Genomic DNA, 15,497 nt, shown 5'->3' with positions numbered 1-15,497 from the left:
GACTGTTTTTTTCCGAGATCTCCTTAGTGTATGGAAGACAATAAATATTGCCGGTATAAATGATGTTAAATTGTACACCTTGAATGCAAGGATGAATTTGAACACTATTAAAATCCGTTAATAAACGTTCTTTTGTCCATGTTTCATCCTGAGCAATGCCTGTTTTCACAGAAAAGTTATTTAAAAAAAATAAAAATCTTTCTTGTAACGCTCCTTTAGAGGGTAAGCTCTAAACATGTAACAATACAATTGTCGTGGGAGTGTGCGCTCCTGGGGAAGGGAGGTGAGGCAACAACTGAAACGTACTTAAGACCTACTATGTGCAGGAAGGTTCACCTACCTGTCTTCAGCTAAAGCAAACCCTCCAGCCGAGACACTGCTATCCACACCACAGAATCAGTAGGCAGTGGAAATTCACGCAGCTACACATAACTGCCTGGTGAAGCTCAAACTACCTTCCCTCAGGCCCTAGTCTTAGAAAGTCAAACTCAGCTACCCAGGGGTGGGCGACCTCGCCTTTCCGCGGTTCTCAGAGCTCCTGGATGTTTCAGACGGACCCCGCGGCCAGGTGCTCGCTCCCCGCGGAAAGCGCGAGCGCGTCCGGCCCGCCGGCAGGGCCTCTCGGGCCGCGGCTGCGCAGGACTGACGGCCAACGAGACGGGGTTCCCGGCCTTCCTAAGCCTGCAGGGGTCAACACGCTACCCACCCTCGGCACGCACGCGCCACAAATCTGCCCCAGCCCCGAAGCTGCCGCCCCCGCCCACCCCGTCCCGGGACTTTCCTCCCCAAGAGGCCATCCCGCAGCGAGCCCTCCACCCTGGGCTAGCGAGAGCCCGGCAGGCGCGGAGGCGCCCCGCTGCCACTCGGCGGCGCTTGTCCGGCGGCACGCCGCGGCGTCCGAGGACAGGGAAACCCTGCCCTCGGAGAGCGCCGACTCCTCCGCGGCCTCTTGACACAGCGGTCTCTTCACCCTCGAGGCCCCGACCCGGGGCTGACAGGCTGGCGACTGTCCTGCCAATCAGATACGTTTTTCTCCGGATGGCCAGCCGACCAATCACCGCGCGCGGGTGTCTTCTTCGGCTCTTCGGCTCTTCGGCCCTTCGGCCCTTCGGTTCGCCGGCGTTCGCTGTTGCTGGGCCCTCCTCGGCCTTCCGCACCGCTCTAAAGCTTAGTTCTCCTTGTTTAATTTCCTCTTTTTTCTCAGACACTTCCGGGTCCTGCGTCGCTCCGGAAGCCCGCGAGTTCCGGAAGCCTGGGTAATCCAGGTTCTGCTAGGAGAAGTCAGGCTTCCCAGAGAATGTTTCAGAAAAAGTTACGTGGAACGGGGGCGTTTCTCAGACTCGTAAGGTCAGTGTCTGCCGGAGAGAACCGGAGTGCAAACCTGAGGTCTTGGTTACAGCTGGGAGGGCGTGGAGTTTCACGACCTTGTCGCTGTCGCCCTTAGCTTCAGTTTCCCCGTTTATTGGCTTCCTGTCTTCCTGGAAAAAGCAAATCAAAGTGTGATTTTTGGGAAAGGCAATGAAGCAATCCCGAGCTCCTAAAAATGATCTTAGAATCGCACCATTAAAAAGAAAAAAAAAAAAAAAACACTGCTAGACTTGAGTTCCTGTGCCTTCCTCGAGGTGACCAAGACACTTCGAAATCACCACGCATTTGGCGTTGGTGAGGTTTAATTCCTTATGAATGGCTTAAGAATTATGCAGTGTTCAAACTACTTAATATCGGATGGCTCATGTAAAGTGTTATATTTGGTACAAAAATAAGTTGAGTATGCTTAAGTTTCTAACATTTTTGAAAGCCTGTGAACTTAGAACTAGTTTTAATTTTCTTGAGGAGGAAGAGCTGTCGCGAATGTTCTTGCGTAATTGCTTGCAATGAGTTTCTTATATTTAACATTGATTTCTGATAACTGTGAGGATAATTGACATTTTTCTTCTGGTATTTTAAAATAAAAGTCATTGTTTCTTTACTTATTTCTTTAGGTCCCATTTTCCAAAACATCACATTTAGTGAAAGGGCTTTTCACGAGACCAAGTTGTGTTGTTGACTGTTCACATCTAACACGTTCTGGTAGTCTTGATGCCCCTTGATAATGTTTTACCTTAACAATTTCAAGCAGTTGCAGGGAGATTGAGACTTTCCACACTACAATTTGCAGTCTAAACATCTTCCCCTAATACATTAACTTTAGTTAAACCTGAAAAAAATAAACTTGGGATGGCTGACTTCTTTTTCACTTTATCTTCTCTCTGATCTGCCCATATTTTCAATTACTTGTATCCAGAAACATTAGAGTTTAATGATCTTGAGTCAAAAGGAGATTGCAAAGAAAAGAGGTAATGGAATTATTTACAAAGTCAAAAAAAGGGCTTTTATATATACACGGAGTATATATTACATATATATGTAATATAGATACATATTATAGATACATATGTAATATATAATATATATCTATATCTGTATTCCCCCCCCCCTTAAAAAAAAAGGAAGAAAATGGAAATAACAGGACATAGTAAAGAGGATACTACACTAAGTCAAGAGAATTGAATGCTAGTCCTGACTCTGGTTTCGTTTGACCCACCCTACCTTGTGGTCTTAATCTCTTCATTTTTAGAAATTAGGAGTGTCAGTCAATCTGTGGTTTTAAATCTGTTCTATAGAAGAATTCCTGTAGAAATTTCCTGGAACCACGCAGGGGAGAAACAAAGCAAGCCGACTCTCAGCCATATTTTACAAGAGTAGCTATTTTACGTGTTGTTTGAAAAAGTGTTTTCTGTTAAGAAAATTAAATTCATGTCTTTGAGGAGATGATCTGCGTTTCCTTCTAGCATTAAGATTCTGTTTCTTAGGGTATTCATTTGTATCCAATGTGCATTCATTCGATTTGTACAGTTTTTTAAATAGTAAAAGATAAATTCATGGTTAATTCATTACTGAAAGCCTCGAACCTCTGTGTTGTCTTATTGTTTAGTAAGTACAAATTTCAAATTTAATTCTTCATGATCAGAATCATAATTCTTTATTTTTCTCTCTTCCTCCTACCCTTGTATTTTAATACCAAATTTTTAGGAATAAATTTATGTTTTGAGTCCTGGCCCCGTGTTTTCCTCAGAGCGTCACGTAATTTTAAAGTGTCTTTCTCTCTTGCACTCCACTGTGCTCAGGTTCCTGTTGCACAAGGAAATGTATGGCATATGCACAATCTTTATTTCTGGACAAAAGTTCTGCTCTGAATCACTTGCTCCTCTTTTTCCTCCCTTGATTATCTTGGGCAACTTAGAAGCAAATTGGATGTCCCCTTTATCTCCTTCCTGTGAAATGACAGCAGTTTATAAACATTCCATGTTCCTCTTCAGTTCCTTTGGAATGTGGAAGAAACCTCTGGAGAAAAGCTCTGTCCTGCTCCATTTGCCCCATGTAATCCTGGCACTGCAAATACCAGCACTGTCATTTCTCTACATGGAGGTGGAGGCAGGGAAAAGATGGCTAGCACACACTCTTCTTCCCACTGTGCACTGTTTATCAACTTTTCAACCTTTACCGTCTATAAAATCAAAATGCCCTTTTCTGTATTGCTTTCTATTCTTTTAATATATTTTCCTTTTTTTTTTTTTTTCAGAGCTCTTCCTTCTTAACTGCCTGTCAATAAGGTGAGATAAAATTCCATCCAATCTGTGTTTTCTTCTTACGGTTAAAACAAAAATACCCAAGAGCTGTAGAGTAGTTCTGTTTTGATTATGCGTAACCATTCCCTTCTAGTAATAGATGAATTGGCATTGCCTCTACTTTGCATATAGTGTGTGTTCATAGCAGTTAAATGAATGTTCGTGCCTCATTTTTTTCACCCACATATTCCCTTTGTTCAGATTTGACTTTCAGTCTCTTTGAATGGTTCTCTGACCACATGTATAGAGTCAGGGAGAGAGAATGTAGACAAGATGCATCCCAGGCAACACGGGTAACTCTACCACGTTCCTTTACTTTCTTTCCCCATTTTACAGTCCTGAGAGCTTGACTGGCAGTCTGGTCTTGTGAATGATCATGAGGGGAAAAAAATTAGCTTTGAGCTCCGCGGGATTGAATCCATACTACTTACTAACTGCCTTGTGTGTTCCACAGTTTCTCTAGTGTTTACCAGAAATTTCCTGATTGTCAGTCTGACCTTAAACAGGTGCTTAATCTTCTCAGGCCTAACTTTTGTCTTCTTAAAATGGACGTGATAGTACTTACTGTGTGATAAGGATTATATGAGATAAAGAATGTAAAGAAAACATAATGCCTTGCACATAATAATGTATCACGTGATACTTCTTCCTTTTCCATTGCTAATAATACCTCTTCTGCTTTGTGGATATTTCCATATTGTCTTGAATGCTGTAAAATATGCAATTAAACATGTATGCCAGTAATATGAAAGTCATTTAAAATTCTCTTCTTAGGTTCTAAAGCCTTTTTCTAATTTTATAGCATATTAAAGATCTAGTTGCTTCATGTGTTTCATGTGGCTCTTTGTTTATCCTTGGATTGTAATTTCTGCTGTAGTCCATGCCTACACTCTTAATAGTGCTTAGCCTTTAAAATAGCCCTATTTGTATATCATGTTGTGCTCCTAAAGTGTTTATGTTCATCTTTTAGGCCTGTCACCACCTTGTCAGTCGAAGACACTAGTTCAGAGCATGGCTCTGCCACTTCTAGGTGTGTGATTTTACACAAGTCAGCAAATCTCTTTCTCTCTATGCTTCAGTTTCCTTGTTTTAAAACATAAATGATAAAAGAACCTCTTTGATTAATATTGCAAGGATGAAGTTATTTAATATTTATTTTTGCAAAGGATACTTAGCCATGATAGTTCCTTATTAGCACTTGATAACTGGTAAATGGTATATATTTACTACAGTCATAAACTCATAAATTGGTAGGGAGTATCTTCCATAATGCTTTGCTGGGTTTTTTTCTCTATGATAGTGTCTTTGTCTCACATGTTCTGTTTTGATTTCTCTACTTTCTCCAGCCTTTTTCAAACTCATGTCCAACATTACCATTTCCGCAGTTGGAAACGGCTGTTCTTTTTTTTTTTTTTTCTTCCTCTTCCAAACTTTCCTAAAACAGTCCCTATGAGGATTCTAAATAGGTAGACTTTTCATAGTTAATTTTTTAAATTGATTCTTATATCTTTTAACTGCTAGAGAGTATAGTGTGGTAAAATGACTTGTCCAGAGGCACACAGCCTGTTGATGAACCTGGGCTAAAATACAGAACTAATCAGAACCAGTTGAACTCTCTTTCCCCATATTCAGTCAAACATCTGCTCTTTATTTTCACAACATGCTTTCTCTCTTAAAGACTCAGAAGTATCAACTTTCTGAAAGAAAAGATTATGAGTGCCATGCTTTTCTCTTAAAAATGTATTTGTAAAGCTAGGCCAACATATTGGAAATTCTGTTTTAAGGTTTCAAAAAACCAGAGGGAAACTTTTTTGTTTGTTTTAGGTACTTGAATAAGTACATCATAAATATAATAGGGAGAATGCTTAATTGTGTAAGACTTACTATAGTCTTGAAGATTGTAGTATTTGAGTTGAGTTTCCTTTTCTTCCTGAATTAAAAAAAAAATATATGTATATTATGTGTATATATATATATATATATATAGCATATGTGTGTATATATATATATATATATAGCATATATGTATATATATATAGTGGGTATGTATATATACATATATATATATATATATTCTCATCTGGTAGGGCAAGTTGTTCATCTTTTTGAGCAATTTATGCTATTGTGGAGTTTATCCTTCAGATATATTTTAGAAACATTTTGTTGAGTACTCACTACCACTCCCCAAAAGAAAAATCCTGTTTGGATTTTGATGAGGGTTACATTTAAAAGTAATTTAGAAGAATTTAGTGTCCACAACAGAATTTTAAAATTTCACACGTCTTGTCCATACCCCAAAGAGTACAATTGGGATTTGTAGCATTGGATATCTATAAACTATTGAAACTTAGTTTATATTTGATGAAAGAGAGGAACAACAGAATAGTGACAAGTCATTTAGCAAGCCTGTGGCAGAAGTGGGATTTGAACTTCTTGTTGTTGACTTCTAGGCCTATTCACAGTGCCAGAGGTCGCAGTATCCTAATGGATCTCAGTCATAGCTTTTTCTCTTTTGCTCGTGTTTGAAATGTGCTCTGGGAATCGGTGTCCTGTTAAATCCCTCTTTGATGCATGTCCCACTTATTAGTATTGATTTCAATACAATGGACAGTAAATCTATCTGACTACACAAAGGAAATAAAATAGTAAGGTGTAGGTTCAAAGCTTAAGATCTCCAGTTATAGGACTTTATTCACATAACCTCATAATATGAAACCATTCATTTAAAATTTTTTCAAACCTAAAAGGAAAAAATGAATGTATTGTCTCATCCATTTTGATTACTAGAACCTTTGGGATAGGGTGGCAGTGACATTGTCACACTAAAAATTAGTTGATTGTTGTGGATCTGGGAAAGTATGGCCTGGCAGTGGTTGCACAGATGGTTTGATACCTTAGAGATTACTTGGGAATCACATGTTTCTGCTGACAGAGTTTACAGGACTGTAAATTTAAATGTAGAATTTTTGTAGGCAGCATGCATTGACAAATATGCCTAATGGTAATACATCTAGTACTGAGAGTCTCGGAACAGGTCAATAATAATGTGTATATTGATAGCAGCAATGTAGGAGATGTTACTTGGTATTATAGCTAAAAATCCATGTTATCCCCTTAATCATAATTACATTAATATTGACAAGCCCTTGACAATACCCACATTATTATTGATAGATTTCTGTCAATAACATGTTTTAAATAAAATATATTCATTCATAATTTGTACTATACTCAATAAAAGCTCTGAAATACATCCTGAAAATTCTTCCTTCTTTAGTGAGATGCAATCATTTGATTTGGGTTTGGAATGTGATATAGATGACAAAGTTTTATTTGGGGGAATGGAAAACATAAAAGGAAAAGAGTAGTTATTTAAGGGATAAGCTCTTAGTAAATGAATTTCGGGTTTTTTTCTTTCTTCTGTGAAAGAAAAGCAGTGTGACTTGTCTAGTGATAAAATGTTAGCAGGAGACCTTTTTAATAGTTTTTAGTGTTAGATCATTTTGTCTTTTTTTTTTTTAGATCATTTTGTCTTAAACATATGTATGTGACAGGTTAATCACACTAACCTGTAGATGCTATACTTTGCCTTGAGCATCTTTTTCACATACTCTTAACATAGTAGTGTCCTTCACTAGACACATATTGTTTAGTGCCAATTATACTTCTAATTATTTTTAAAAGTCTCTTTGCATGACCATAAATATATCCCCCTGGTTGGCCCTTTAGATCTTAAATTAGTGTGGTTTGGGAGGTGGGGATTGGGAAGGGAGTTATAGAATTGTGTATTAGAAGAATGAAATTTCATGGTAGAATAGGAAAAGGTATTGCCTGTTTTTAGCATTTTGGAAAAATTGATTTGAATTAAATCTGATGGTGTTTGTTTCAATGCTGAACAATCCCAGCTTTAAAAAAAAAAAAAAAAAAAGATTGTTTTGTATTTTTTTTTAAACTATTCAAGTTGGAGCCTACTTTTGAGAACCTAGATACTAAACTACAAAACCCAATATGGGGATTGTTAAACCTTACTTAAATTAAATTCCTGAAATAGACTGGCTATTAGTTGGGAGTGGATGGCAATCACTATACCAGAGTCAGGAAGGTATTGGTTTACCAAAAAAGGATTGGGGTTTTTTGATTCAAAAATGCAGGGGTGCTGTAATCTTCTTTTGATTTTTATTAGTGCTTAACTTTCATTACTTTAGTTCATTACTTTAAGTTGTTCAGAAAGTTATTAACACCTCAGTTAAGGGCCTTGCATTGTTGCAGGAATCCTAGAACTGGTCTTCATGAACTGCAGCCTTCATTTTCTTCAGTCTTATTGAATTTTGCTATCAGAGTAACCTTTTAAAAATATATCTTGTTATGTCTCTTCTCTTCAATGATTATTCATGTTTATGAAATCACTGCAGTTTCCTTAAAGTGGGCTTTTTGCAGTGGGTTAACTCTTCAGCCAGTCTGTCCTGTCAGCTTGTTGTGCTTAGTCACGGCAGATGATTTGATTCTTTGCTTGTAGGTAACAAGCACAGCACAGTGATGGGAATTAAATAACCACGGATGCAGCTCACGTTGGAACCCATCCCAATATCTCCCAGATAAACTATGGCCATGTTTCATGGCTTGCACATTTCTGGGGTTTGCACACAACCTGTTCTTGTGTCTTAAATGACCTTTTTTTCTTTTCTGCCTGGAGAGTTTTGTGATCCTTCACATTTCAAGATTCATTCTTTGCTTCAGAGATCAATGGCTAGTCCTGATCATAGTAGCATCCTATTTCTTTAAAAATGATTGACTAAAAGGAAGTTAACTGAGAGTTAAATTTTTGGATTGAATTCCTGGTACCTAGGAAATTGCCTGGCATTTGGTAAGTGCTCAAAAAATGTTGGTTAAATTGAGCCACTTGTCAGAGAATTAGGATTCACTAAAACACTCTCCTTACATTATATTGAGAATAACTTTATGTGACTTTTACAGGTATTTATGACATTTTGCAATGCTTCACACCTGTTCTGAACAATTATAGTTGTACAGCAGTGGAGGGAAGAGGATTCTATAGTCAGATTAATTGAATTTCTAGTTATTTCTGTTTTATCAGTTTCTTCTACTCCAGGGCCTTCCCCTTCTCTAAAGCCAACATTCTAGAATAACTGTATCTGCGCAAAAAGGGAAACAAAAGGAAGAGGAATGGAATGTCACATGTTGGTGATGAACTAAGGTTGGATGCCCATCTGGACTGCCTGTACCATGTCCTGTTCAGCAAAGCACCCTAGGGTCAGATAATCAGTGTGCATTCCTGAAGTTTTCTTACTTCCAAATGACAAGCATTACCATATTGATGAGGGTTAAATAACCAAGGGAGAGGGTCCTGCTGGGACCCATCCCCATTCTCTCACAATTCCTCCTCCATCATCTCCTTTCAGATAAGATACAAGAGTGTGATGAGTTTCACTGAACCATGTCCCTGCCCCTTCTCGCCTAGCCCCCATACACGTACACATCATAGTGATGTCATGTTCACTTTTTAACTGCCACAATTATATTTTAATTTTGTAGTCAGTATTTCCTGGAAAAAAAAAAAAATCCCTTGACCACAGGTTGATTGAGGCATTAGTATGAGTAATAATGAAGATTTCAGTCTTTTGAAATAAATTTGCCAAAAACAACTCAGAGTCTTTTTCTTCTGATGCCCATCCCTAGCCAAAGAAGCAATAATATAGTAATAATAATACTTGCCAGTTTCCAAACCACTTTCATAACATTATCTGGTTTAATCTCAACAACTTTGTGTGGTAGCTGTTATTTCCAACTTTGTGAAGAATCCGAGGGTAATGACTTTTTTTTTAAGATCACATAGCAAGTAAGTGACAAAGCTGGAACTTGAGCTCAGGTCTGATTGGTTTTAAATCTGCTTTTTTCTACTCTGTCACAGTTGCCTAAATAGGAATGTAGAGCATAGGGAGGGGTATTCCACTTGAACTTACTATGGTGTGTAACGGACAGTGTCTGTTCTATGTTTACAACTAAAAGAAGTCACAAAAATGACTAAAATGTTGGAAAGTAAAACCTAAAACAAAAAAAATAGAGAAATTATTCATCTGGAAAAGCAAAGGCTGAAGAACAGTTTAATGATAGTCTTTTGGTCCATTACGTAGGGAGGAGATCGAGCCCAGCTGTTCTTAATCTACAATGAGGCCAGGCCTGGGGAGAAAAAGAGGAAAGGGGGAAAAAAAAAGTTAAACTGTAACAGAAGGGATAAGAAAGAATTTTTCGATAATAAGGATTGTTAAATATTGGATTGGTTAGAGAGTGTGTTAAGTCTCCTTTTCTGGCAGCCATTAAAAATTCCTGTCTTTGCTAAATGTTAAGTATGATTCCTCCAGAAATGAGGTATTTGAAATAGATGATTCTTCTGAGAAACCACTCCCTCTGACCAGTTTTTCACTAAATATAAGTAAGGAACCTGAACAGAGGAGGCTCCCTTCACCATCCAGTTCATCTAGATGCTTTCCTACAGTATTCAGTCAGTACACTCATTAACTACCAAGCTACTCATTCCGTTGCACATAGATTCAACAAATATTTATTGAGCAGCTACAATGAGCCCATCTTTGTGGTAAACTCTATAATTAATAATGTACTCATCAACCACAATGCAGAACTGATGATGACTCTAGTATTTAAAGATACATAAATTGGCACAACTCGTCCTCCAACGTAGTAAGCCATAGATTTCATCTGATACTCAACTGAAAAAAATAATCGATCCAGTCCAGTTTTGGGGGTGTGAGAGACGTAAGAGGAGGGAACTGGTAGTGTGGACTTATATCCATGTACAGTAAGGTCAGAGCTTTTCAAGGGTTATTTGACAATAAGAGAGCTACCCTTGTCTTGCTGACCACAGAAGGTGAAATCTGGGGAAGATGCAGAGTTGTAGTCACTATTATAGTAGTCACATTTGCCATATGCCCACATACCATGGATGATTGTAGAATTTTGCATGAGGAAGACTTAGCTAGAAATCAGTCACTTTGTAGGTGGTGGGTGCTTTGAACAAAAAGTATAAGATAAGGCAGTTTTCCTTAACTGGTTCAGGGAAAGAAGATGCACTGACGTGACTGAAATTACAGGACAGGTGGTTGAGGGCTCAAGTGAGTGGCACAGACCATCGCTGCCAGAGTTGAAGGTGGTGATAATAGGAGTTGGAGATAGTTTTAAAGGTTTCACAAAAAATGTTGAAATAGAGTTGGAATGTGAAGGGCAGAGAGTTGAGGGCAGTGGGGATAGTTGGGAGAAAAGGTAAGTGTTTAGGTGCCTGAGAAAAGGCACAGAGTCAGGACTGAAGGATGGCATGGAATTCAAGAGCTGGAGACAGAATTGACTAGGTTAGGTCTGAGAAGTTTGTACTTTATTCCAGAGGTAATGATGAGGTGAGAAACTGGTGATTTGGTAAGTGTAGGCAAATACACTTTTGGTTTTGCTTACGGGGTTTTTTTTTTTTTTAAAGTTCTAGTTTTTTTCCTCAATTACATAACTGATGTAAGTTAGAAAATTTGTAACCTGCAGAAAAAAGTGAAAAAAAATCTTACTGATGATTTTTTGCATGAATTTTGGAATTCTTTTTCTACTGAGATAACTTCAAAGTGTTATATATATTCTCTTTGAGGACCTGTGATATCATACACCTCTGTTACTAACCTAGTTGTCTGTTTACTTGCTTGCCACCCTTGCTAGACCTTGGTTAGGGTCCTGAAGTGAGAATAAGGATTTAAAAAAAAAAAATCTTTTTTAAGTTTATTTTTTTATTTTGAGAGAGAGAGAGAGAGAGAGAATGAATGAATCCCAAGCAGGCTCCTCACTGTCAGCACAGAGCCCAATGCAGGGCTTGAACCCACGAACCGTGAGATCATGACCTCAGCCAAAATCAAGAGTTGGACACTTAACCAACTGAGCCACCCAGGCACCCTAGGATGGTTTTTTATCTTTGCATCCCAAGCACCTAGCAGGTCTAGGATGTATCGATGGTCATAGAGTGTGTGATCTCTAATCTCACAAGGTCTACTTTAACCAAAGAAAGGGAAAGCCAAAGACCGTGTAGGATTTCTAATATCCACTGTGGATGTAGAAATGAGAACTAAACAGAAATGAGTGAAAGGGCAGGCAGGCAGCACGGCACCATATGGATGATAGATGTGCCAGAAAAATCACGAAGTTTGCTTTGGAATGGACCAGCCCACTCATTCTCAACATCACCAGGAAACTGGTTAGAAATGCAAATTCTTGGCTCTCGTTCCAGGCCTACTGAACCAGAAACTCTGGAACTGAGACACTGTAGTCTAAGAAGTACAAGCGATCATGATAAACGCTCAAGTGTGGAAACCTCTAGCAGAGAAGAACAGTGAGACTACAGGACTGATGTGAAGACCACAGTATAGGAAGATTGGAAACCCACAGATGTGTGTGATGTCAGTGAACATAACCATTGAACAGCCATGGTAGCTGGAACGGGAAAACTAGGACAGTAAGATTATGTTGTTACAAAGAAAGCTGAGTATGTTGTAAATGGACAGGATCTACTGATCTGGTTTAGTTCACTGCCTTCCTGATCTTAGCATTTAGGTAGAGCAGGTAGATTTAAAATAGATTAGTCCTAGGAGAGAGACCCCACATTCAAAATCTACACTCAGATTGTCTCTCCTATTTCTCCACACACCTGCCTACAAACTCTAGCTGTCTCATCGGAGCCTCAGATCTCTAAAACTACTGTGGTCATTACCTTTCCTTTCAAACCTGTATCACTGCTTGTGTTTCCTATTTCAGCAAATTGGGTTATCATCCACTCAGTTCAGTTATTCTTGGCTTATTTCTCCCTAAATCGTGTCAGTTCTACCTCTTCGTAGCTTTAAAGATACCTATTTTTCTCCAGCCCTGCTGATATCTTTATAATTTAGACCATCATTATTTTCTCATTGATCACTTTAATAATCATTTAACAGTCATCTTAACTGGTCTCTAAGCCTCAAGTCTTTTCACCCTCAAATCTATTGTGAATATGGCCAGAACAGGCTGTCACAAATGCACATTTGATTAGTTCTTCTCTGAAAACTCTCCAGTGACTCCCCATTAACATAAAATAATGTTGATAAAATACAGCTTCCCCAGCTTGGCTATTAGGGGCTTTACCACTGGTCTCCTGTTTCCTTTCCAGCCTGTTGTCCTTGCACCTTCAGGCCTTGCAGCTGCTCACCCTGTCCTTGGAATGCCATTCTCACCGTTCTCTACCAATCTGACACTGCTAGTCCTTCAGGTAGCCACTTAGATAGTACCTCTCCACGAAGCCTTCTCCGACCTCCTGAGGTCTAGTGTTAAGAATAATGCCTTGAATTTCCCCTTGCGTATCCCTCGTTGCACCTATTATTGCCTGTTTATTATTTTATATAGTGCATTCTTCCCCGCCCCCCACCACACTACATTATAAGTCTACACAAGGGTTGAGACTGTGTCAGTTCTACCATTACATCACAAGCTCTGACACATTAACTGGCAAATAGCAGATGTACAACAAACATATTGAAATAAGTAATAATCAACAATCTGGATATGGTTGTTTGAAATCATTTTGAAGGCTAATGGGTAGGAATTTGTCTTTTCTATCCTTCACCTACCCCTGACTTTATCCTATTCATCTAGCATGTGTAGCTTACATCCTGTGTACTGGGCACTGTGCAAGTTGTGAAGATTCACCTGTGACAAGATTCAATCTTTGCAACAGGCTTTATCCTCTAGTGGAGGAAATAGTTTTAAAGTAGTGTGTGTATAGTACATAAAGGCCAAGAAGGTGAAAGAACAGAGTGCTAAGGGAACAACTAGAAGAGGCACCAACCCAAATTTGGGGAGTCAGGAGGAAGTTATGCCTAAGCTATTAATTAAAAATTTAGTACTTAAAAACTGAAAACTGAGTTTTTCAATTAAAGAACAGGAACATACTGTTCCAGATGGAGGGAACAGACCATAAATGTTTACTAGGGAACTAGAGAAGGCGGCACCTTATGACTGCGGGTCATAAGATTGTGTGTTCAGAAGACTTTAGTGTGGGGAATGCACTGAAAAAGCACTGAAATAGTATAGACCAATTAGATGTAATCCAGCAGAGAGATAAGGGCAGCCAGAATTTAGGAAGAGGCTTGCAGGGGAAAGAGTAGTGAATGGATTAAAAATATATTTGGGGCAAAGAGCAGACCTTGAAGATTGATGTGATTTATAGAGAGAAGAAAGGGAACTCTGTCCTAACCTCCTTCTTTTCCTGTAGTTCCTGGCTAGTATGAGGCAAGGATTTTACAGAATTTGCAGCAAAATCCCCACTGCCATAGCTCTGGGCTGTGGAATTTTGAGGGAGCTGCAGGAAGGGGGCAAAGGTGAGATCACCCCAGAAGGCAGATGACATTTATGGGATAGAAGTATTCCTGTCAAATGTCTGGTTTGGGAGGAAAGCAGCACTAAACAACCTGTTATTTAATAGGCACTTTTGTTTTCTGTACCTGAACTTGTAAAGCATGCAGTCTGCCAACTGAGTCATCTAGGATCTGTGAGTAATTTAAAAACATCCCTCTTAAAAACCTCTTTAATTGTCAAAACAAACAAACCTCTTTAATTGTCAAAGATATTCCCTCTTTCAAGAGGTGCAAACTCTATTATAGGATGTACTTTCAGTTCTTTAACTCCTAGCAAATTATATGTAATATCTTTTTAGTAAAAATCATAAATAGAATTTGAAAGGACTTTAGAGGTCAGTTTATCTCAGCCCTCAGTTTTGTAAGTGAAAAAAATAAAGCAGAGATTAGGTGAAACAACTTGTCCAAGATCACCATTGCCACACCATTGGTGACAGTGAATTTCAGTGGGACACCTGCCTCCCTCTGTAACTTAGTGTTCTGTTAGTATGCCAGGCTTTTTGAAGGCCCAGCGATCATTCATGAGCAACCTCCATGTGTTCAGGGCCCATTTTAGAAACTGAGTTTAAATAGATGGCTTGTCATAGTTTGGATTTACCAGTTCTTTAACAGTAAGTAAAATATCTAAACTGGTCTGTACATTCCTTGACAACAGCAGCCACTGGGTGGCTTGTACATAATAGGCATTTAATAAGCCAGTCATACCTAATTAACTACTAGTCAGTTTTTTCTATTTCTGTAAGGGATTTTTGTCCCCTTAGCACCTATATGATTCTTTAGTGTATTTGTGAAATGGTCCTAGTATATATTTTTACATCATAGTTTTCTTAGAAAACTGTATGGGGGCTCCTGGGTGGCTCAGTTGGTTGAGTGTCCGACTGGCTCAGGCCATGGTCTCATGGTTCGCGATTTAGAGCCCTATGTTAGGCTCACTGCTATCGGCAGAGCCTGCTTCAGATCCTCTTCCACCCACTCTCTACCCCTCCCCTGCTCACACTCTCTCTCTTTCTCTCCCTTTCAAAAATAAATGTTAAAAAGAAAAAACTGTAGGATGTGTACCTTCTTAATATCTTAACAGCATTTCTATATTCATGTGCTTTGTGCTAGTATGTATCTTCTACAATAGTGTGATAGCATAATTAACCCTGATTGTGCATTTTAATTTTTTCTCCTAACTTCCTTTATGGACGTAAAACATATTTCAGAAAGATTAAATGACTTGTTAAAAAATATACCTTTGGAGTTAGTAGAAGTGCTGGCAATTAAACTGGGGTCTTGACTTACATTCCTTGGAATGTTCCATAGAGTTCACTGTATTTATTAAGTTCATGTATTTCTCCATTCCTCATGTTATTATTTAGCGTCATCACTGTTAGCATCA

The 15,497-nt window shown here is 38.8% G+C and overlaps 1 protein-coding gene across 11 annotated transcripts in view; it reads left to right on the top strand.

Annotated features, from left to right (window-relative positions):
- The first annotated feature begins 795 nt into the window (after nt 1-795).
- PEX2 (peroxisomal biogenesis factor 2) overlaps nt 796-15,497 on the top strand; it is a 119,175-nt gene continuing 104,473 nt past the window's right edge. For 4 of the 11 annotated variants that reach the window (XR_006592332.1, XR_006592331.1, XR_006592330.1 and 1 more), the window contains exons 1-2: nt 796-1,347; nt 3,623-3,653. Coding sequence is in view for 1 of the 11 variants with exons in the window: in XM_019822798.2 (XP_019678357.1) it covers nt 4,680-4,698 (19 nt within the window). In the remaining 10 variants the exon portion in view is untranslated. Of the gene's footprint in view, nt 1,348-3,622; nt 3,654-4,638; nt 4,699-11,961; nt 12,187-15,497 lie in introns of all 11 variants that reach the window. The other 7 variants (XM_019822799.2, XM_019822798.2, XM_006943281.4 and 4 more) reach the window with 7 other exon arrangements.

This window comes from Felis catus, chromosome F2 (genome assembly GCF_018350175.1).
Source record: "Felis catus isolate Fca126 chromosome F2, F.catus_Fca126_mat1.0, whole genome shotgun sequence".
NCBI classification, from domain to species: Eukaryota; Metazoa; Chordata; class Mammalia; order Carnivora; family Felidae; genus Felis; species Felis catus.
This window is presented reverse-complemented; position numbering and strand designations above follow the sequence as displayed.